Source organism: Bombus pyrosoma, linkage group LG7 (genome assembly GCF_014825855.1).
Source record: "Bombus pyrosoma isolate SC7728 linkage group LG7, ASM1482585v1, whole genome shotgun sequence".
Lineage (NCBI taxonomy): Eukaryota > Metazoa > Arthropoda > Insecta > Hymenoptera > Apidae > Bombus > Bombus pyrosoma.
In genome coordinates, this window is record NC_057776.1 from 5,792,930 (window position 1) to 5,800,935 (window position 8,006).

The 8,006-nt window shown below is 32.7% G+C and overlaps 1 protein-coding gene across 6 annotated transcripts in view; it reads right to left on the reverse strand.

The window, feature by feature from the left end:
* Window positions 1–117: 117 nt before the first annotated feature.
* Window positions 118–8,006, reverse strand: part of LOC122569681 (adenylate kinase isoenzyme 1) — an 11,290-nt gene continuing 3,401 nt past the window's right edge. For 4 of the 6 annotated variants that reach the window (XM_043731105.1, XM_043731107.1, XM_043731103.1 and 1 more), the window contains exons 2-5: window positions 6,163–6,444; window positions 3,024–3,149; window positions 1,301–1,486; window positions 118–574 (exon numbers count right to left, since the gene is read on the reverse strand). In XM_043731105.1, coding sequence (XP_043587040.1) covers window positions 497–574; window positions 1,301–1,486; window positions 3,024–3,149; window positions 6,163–6,348 — 576 coding nt within the window. In that variant the 5' untranslated portion in view covers window positions 6,349–6,444 and the 3' untranslated portion in view covers window positions 118–496. Of the gene's footprint in view, window positions 575–1,300; window positions 1,487–3,023; window positions 3,150–6,162; window positions 6,460–8,006 lie in introns of all 6 variants that reach the window. The other 2 variants (XM_043731102.1, XM_043731104.1) reach the window with 1 other exon arrangement.

The following is an 8,006-nucleotide window of genomic DNA, read 5'->3' on the forward strand; positions in this document are numbered from 1 at the left end:
GAAGTTTTACTAGATTTTATGAAGATGATGAATTCGATTGAAACGACATCGACGTTCAACTAAAGGAAGGAAATGCTCTTTGGAGAATGGGCTTTCCATGATCGTGAAATAGCGTAATTAATTATTATTATTATTATTATTCGAAACAATCGATAAAATTACGAGCAATGTTATAACAATGAAATAATGAGGTATTTTCTACGAAATATCGTGAATTATTTCGTTAACAGTTCTATCTTAACTCGTTATAGAATATATCGCCAACAAGAACAGGTACTCTTTGGTATCTAATACACGTATTCGACGGTTACTGTACGCCAAACTATCAAAACGTTGAATTAATCTTTCATAGACTTGTACAAATCAAATATTTGTATAAGTATAAATGGATAAGAAACATAATATATATTTTATATTTTGATCGTAGACTTCCAAAGAATTGTATCGAATGATTTTGACGGTTTTACAGAAGGATCTCTATGAGAGACTTCGGGACCTAGTTCAATTTCAACAAAGCATCTAACGCTTTCGAAACTTCGGCGAATATGTCATCCACACTGCCTTCAGCATTGATCTACATGAAACATTGAAGAAGGTTCCATTATTGCGTCTATTCGTTATTAGGATTTATTTATATTGAGTTGTTGGAAAAATTCGTAGCATTTTTAACAGTCGATCTATTCTATCCTCTACATTTAGTCTATTCTGCGTGTCATATATACCCGATGAGATTTCCGGAAGAATTACTTATACACAAGCGTATACCTTTGCGGAACGCTGCTTGAACACAGTTACTACGTCTAATTGGACAGCAAATACGTCGATTAAAGATAAAAAGTTGGTATTGATCGAGAAAAAATACGTCGTTTGCCAACAACAACAAAAAAAAAAAGAAAAAAAAAGAAAAAAAAGATTTATAAAGAAGAACAAGAGTATCTCTCGAAGAAGCAAACAATCACGAAACTACTCGATAAATCGCTCGATGAAACTCGTCGAAGTGACGCATATCGTGTCATTCGTTTTCCATAAAGATCTAATACTTTCAAATTTTATAAAAATTGATATTGGGTAAAAGACTGGGTAAAAGACGATGGACACCAAAATTTAACGTAATCGAAGTATGTAGAAGAAAACTATTTGTGAAAACGCAGAACAGCGCGAATTCTGATGTCATGAAAGCTTCCTAGGCATATACATGTACGATATGTACATATGTTCTTTCAAACTCCTTTTCACTACAAACTTTCCAAATAGCCCAATACGTTGAAGAGAATTAGAAAATGATTGCACGAATACTCACTCTTAGAACTTTGTCTTTATAATGGTTAACGATTTCTCCATTTTTTACGTTAAATATCTGAATTCTCTTTTTGATCGTTTCAAGATTATCGTCAGCTCTTTGTGATACTGCTGCGCGCCCTAGTAGTCTCTTCTCTAATGTTTCGTTCGAGACATCGAAGAAAATGATTAAATCGACAGGACACACCTAAATTCATGAAAATACTCGCGATTAGTTTTGTTCTCTCTCTCTCTCTCTCTCTCTCTCTCTTACGTTACCAATTCCCAACTTTTCCTTCCATTTTATAGCGTATTTCATAACTTTCGGTCCATTACTTTATAACGCTTTAACACAGATAATATTACGTGTTTGCGTCAAATATACAGTAGATTCCCGTATAATGCGAGTTCTTACAACGCGAATCCCTATAACGCACCAAATACATATAACAAAGCAGGATAATAAATTCATTGAAAGGATCGAACCTGTATGAGCGAAGCTGATTCGACGATTGAAAATGAATATTTAATTCTAACAGAACGAAGACGTTGGAATGTGATTTTGGACGATTCGAACAGTGACTAACAATCAAGATCGTGCAAGTATTTTTCAATTTAAAAAAATTTTAAAAAGCATGATACATAAATTTATATAATTACATTTTTATTAAATTCCAATGCAATAAAAAATTTTTTAACGTTAATAATATGTTTTGTTTTTAATCAACTTCGTATATATGCCATTTATTTTTAAAATTCCGTCCTATTTGACGAAAAATAGAAGATAAAAGTTTGCACAACGATAATCATTTCAAACATGTTACTTGCTAGGTTATACGCGTTATGTATGAGAAAACTTCCCGTGCAGCACGATTTCCTGTAACGCCAATTCATATAGCACGTAACGTATTAACCGCATTATACGAGAGTCTACTGTACACTGTAGGTGAATAAAAATACGTAAGTTCCACGGAAGTTTAGAAAAGTAAATAAATTTCTCTGCGTTATAATGTTAGCGTGCGACATAGACTCGTTGGTGTTTCGAAACTTCGATAATCTTTCTATTGGGAATTGCTAGTGCTTATTGCTATAATTAGATTATGAATATCTGCATTTATAAGAAATTTATTAGAAATGTACAGAATGTACGTAGTATCTATTATAAAGATACAGGATATCTCATCTTTTTCCATAAAACGATGCCGGTATATTGTACCAAGTATATCAAGTAGAAGAAAGAAAAAACCATACAAATAGCACAAGTATGATGGATAATTACTCATAAGTGCTTTCTTTGAAAGGATTTTCATATTTTTAGGTTACGCACATTTCCATTAAAATGTTCTTCTTTTTCTACTTTTCATTATTTATTTATACGTATAACGATATGAAACTTTGCTCAATCGTTCATTGGATAAATCCAAGAGTTTTATCGTATGTGGCACCTTTTTCTTTCAAATTGGTCATAAATGATAAATAACTGAAAATATTCACTAGAAATACGTTAAAAAAAGGTCCATAAATCTGTGGAGTAAATTAAAAAGACACGGTTTTAAACCAAACCGTATATATCGATGACCAATGTTTCCTCATGAGACATCTTGCAGATATACACTATAAAACCATATACTTGAAACAGTATAAAACATTCGCTCATATAAACGTCAACGATTCTTTCTTATAAACATGCGTAATCTAGTTATACGTAAATATAATATTTTTATAATCGTCGTGTTAATGCTTACTTTCTTTTCGAAAAGGAGACCTTGTTCTAATTCACGGGGATATCCGTCAATAAGAAATCCAGTTTTTGTAGCATTTTCCTTCTTAGCCTTTTCCATCCGTTCTCTTATCAGATCCAGTACGATATCCTAGTAAAAAAAAGAATAACATTATTATACTTTTACGTCATGTAATCGTACTATGTATATTTTAATTACAGTGTTCTCGTTTGTCTATTTTTTATTATTTGTTTTATTTTTATTTTTTAATAGGTTATGGATTACGAAAATAGCTTAGGAAAAAGACCAAATACAAAAAAGATCGCTGAAACTTTTATTAGCTATCATTTTGTTCATTTCTTAAAAAATAGGCCCATTCGAATATAGTTAATAATCTTTTATACGTTCTTTTCCATCGTTTTCGCTCATTATATACGTCAAACGTACTCGTCCGATGTTAAAAGATACGCCATGTTCGAACAAAGTATAAAATAATATAAAGGCAATTCTATGTTGGACGATCTTTTTAAAGATCTGTTAAATGATTTACACAAAGTATATATATACTTGCGATAAATATTTTCTAACTCGTACACACTACTTGTACATTTCAGATCCGTTCAAAATGTTTTCAAAATGGGAAATGAAACACACGACATACGTGTGAGTGTGCTATGTGTATATACTATGTATTCCTATATATGTATACGATAGCTATTTGAAAGATTTGGAAAAAAGAGTTTCGTAATATTTTCCAGGCTTACATTCGTTCTTTTCAAGAACGAAACAACCGAATAGAATATAGTAATATAAAATGCAGTGTTTTTCCTATAATCAATAACTTGGAAGATAATCGCATGTAAAATCGACTTTACGCGCGTCATTGAAATAATGATTTTTATGTTCGAAGGTTCAGGGGTATCCATCTTCCTTACCCATTCGACCTTAAATTTTGCACAGATTAGTGATTTTTATTAATGAAAACTGTTCCGGCAGTCCGTGCGAAACGAACCGTGAAAAAAATATTTTTGCCCAAGAGCAAAAGAGTATATGTATGTACAAGCGTATAGTAGCATTAGTGACGATTCTTAACCTAATCTCACCAGGCCTGGTCAAATGACCGGTTTCTAAATTTCATTAAAAATTGCACATTCATTGTTATTTCTTTCGTTCGTCTAACTTTATGTAAATTCTCATATTAACAAAAATCGAGGAATTGATTAATCAGATAATATAAGAATTTACATAAAGTTAGATGAACAAAAGAAATGTCGCCATATTCGTTGCCAAAAGTATCGCTATTGTAGCTAACATTTTCTTGCGCGTACTTGTATTGTGTCTAACTTAAAACCTCAAACCAACTGGTACGTTCGTCTCGAATACATCCCGGACCGTCCCTGGTCAGTAGTCGTGTAAAAATACTAACGCGTAAACAGCACAAACACGAGGCGGACACGGAACGAGTATCGTTGTGCGGAAATAGATCTTTAATAAGCTTGTGATTCATCTTCGGATAACGAATGAACCATCCATCGCCAGGTAATATACAGAGTGCGGCCGAATAACATGTACAATCGAGCACGAGGTGATTCCTTATAAAAAATAAGTACAAAATATGGAATAAAATTTTTTTCATTTAAGGTCTAGTTTTCAAGAAAATCGAGTTTGAAAACTTATCAAGTATACTTGAATATGGCTAATTACCGGCTGGATATGAGTAAATAATTGATAGGATGTTATCGTAGAAGCGAAAGTATGTACAAAATATAAAGTAAAATATTTTCGTTCAGGGCTTTATTTTCAAGAAAATAGAGTTCGAACATGTTTAGTTAGGAATCGATATAGTATTTACACGCGTACAATGAATTTTTAAATTTATTTTTTCGGGAACAGAGCGTCTTGAGAAAAAATTTTATTATACATTTTCCGTTTATTTTTACACGTAGAATGACCTTCTGTCGATTATACAGTTCTGTCTAGTCCGGAATTAGCTACATTCAAATATACTTGATAAATTTTCAAACTCGATTTTTTCGTAAACTAAGCCTTAAATGAAAAAATTTTATTCCATATCTAGTTCTTATTTTTTCATAAGGAATCATCTCGTGCCCGCTTATACGTATTATTCGGCCGCACCCTGCATATCTTGTCTATAACTTTATCGCTCTACGCTTGACGATTACTTTTGCAAACTTGTATCGCGTGGTTCGACATTTCTTAAAACTCATATAACGTACGATGACGTACGCGAATTCTAATCATAGACTTCGACCGATAACAAAGTAAACAAAAATTCACCATTTTTTATGTATCGTTATATGTATGTGTAAGGAGAGTATTCATATTTATTATGTATGTACATATAAGTATAGTTTCTATTTAAGTAAAATGAAAACAAAAATAAAAATTACTCGAGTAACTATAACAATAATTGAATATTTTATAGCGAATAATAGATGATACATATATAATGTCGCTATTTGATTAAAGATCTATTATCGATAGATAGATAATGCAGAAACCGACAGAGTAAAATCTGAGAACAATCTGAAAATATTACATATGTATGTTACATATGTATCTATATGCTTATAGCATTAATACATCGTTAAACAACGTCTGCACTATTTACATACTTCGATAACTCTGTCATTTACTTGGTATTATGTAGCTTCGTGAGTGCATTCCTAAAAAAAGCTTGTCTTTCTTGACAATGAATTTCTTCATTTGAAATTTTTTCACCTAGCTTTTATTTTTTAAAAGCTTTTGAGATATTTAGTTTGTTTGTTATAAAAAAAATGTTTTATCAAGATCAGAATATGAGTAAGATGAAATATATTTTTTATGAGTAATTAATATTTCTTATTTACTACTACTATTTACTATTATTCCCTATACTTAATTGCTCTATCTTTAATCAATGTATTTGATATCCAGCCACAAGCAGTATCTATTATCGAGTAGAAGAATATTTAAATAACTCTATTTCGAATCCATTTTCTCTATTCTTCGATTTATGGAAGTAGTCAGTAATGTGGCTTCTAAACGAGTCGTATAACGCGTAGGATATAATAGAACAAATCAACTGGAAGACGTTTCAAGCAACTAACAAATTCATGGAATAATCCGACATCGTGTTTAAACAGTACGAAACATTATTTACCGTTGGGACAAATAAACCTTGGGACATGGTTTCCTGTAGCGAAGCTCCCCTGGGACTACCACTGGCAACTTCTTCTCGCAGTAGATCACCGCTGCTTATGTGAAAGAATCCATATTTTTCAATTATTCGTTCGCACTGTGTTCCTTTTCCACATCCTGGCCCACCAATTATCCAGACGGTCTTCATTCTCTCAAATTTTCCGGATACTTCTCGTGCAGTGGATATAAATTCTTGTTCGAGATATAACTTGCAAATGTCCGCTACTGCCGTCTGTTTTTCGTCCTAGTAAGAATGTACCTTTTGCCCATTAATTCAATTCCATCAGATTTTGAACATTATAATGGCGATCTGCTTGGTTAGTTTTTCTAAATGATCGATACGCGAATGTTCCACGGATGATTTCACGTTGCACCAATGTGAAATATTTCACAGATGAATTAGTACACGTACATAGTATTCAATAAAGTATTTGCTACCAAAAGAATTCGCACGTCATTGTATACGAAGATCACGAAAAAGGATCACATGACAAGCTCGTTTTTCTTGAATTTCCGATTTTAATATCGCTTCACGACGAATTTGACTATGACAACACGATCGTGAAAGTGAAAACAAGCCCAAAGGCGTAACGAAATCTTGGCAAGGTTATAATACATATAAAAAGGGATGGGTAAGTCAAGCCGGAGTGGATACACTGATAAAAGAAGGAAAGCAAGCGAAGAAGAAATGTAGAAGAAAACGATCCAGATACAGTGAAGGGTATAAATTATAAATTCATTAGAATAACGGGAAGAAAGGAAGGAAGGAAGGAATAGTGCAGATAAGATATGAAAACACAGAAAGATGGAACGTGATGGCTGAAAGAAGATGTGACCTGTGCGGGAACAAATGCGCTGAGACATCTTTCTGGTACCAGATTGTAGAAAAACAGAGGAAGAAATTAGCATAGAGGACGACGCGGAAAGTAGAGGAGGCGAAAAAACGAAAGGTGAGGATAGAGGATTTTAGAATTCAGAATTTTAAATGGAGAAGGTTAAAGATTCGCGAACCATGCAATATCATGTGGATTACGATTACACTACTAGCCATTTCAAACGCTGATAACGACCTTTTTAACCTGTTAACTGCGAACTTTAGTATCAAAAATACCTTACAGGGTGGGCAGATAAAATCAAGCAATGACGAGTATATACGTCAAGCGCAGTTAACTGATTAAATACCTGATTATCAGGGGATTAACAAAGATATCATATTTTAATTTTATCTAAAGTTTAGAAGCACGGTTTATATCTCTTTCTTACATCTCTTATTTATACTTATTACAATATATTTATATCTATTACGGCATTGATAGACTGCTTATAAGCAAGGTGTTTGCGTTTTTATGGATTATTATTATGAATTAGCATCCTTGCGATTAGCGAAAATCGTGAAAAGACTAGAAATGGAAAAAATTGTTACACTGCGTTTTACTGATCCATACAACAAACTGCGTCGATTCAATCTTTTTATATTCGCAATATTTTCCAAAAGACGAAGCTAATCTTTAACTTTTTGAATGACATTTAGCAATTACTCAAGACATACAAGTGCTTTTGGCAAGTATTAATATTATCTTTTATTAAGATAGAAATATGATTAATACATATATATATATATGTCGGAGATGAAAGAACACCGGAGCCTTCCTTGGGAACCTTGGGAAAACCCCGTAATATTACAATTTATATCCTACCGTAACCGTAATTAAACAATTATCATTTAACCTGAGTGTACTTATTTGGGATCCGTGACAATGAACTTGGGATCGTGGCGACAACCAGTCGCCAGCGTAGCCGCGGTCA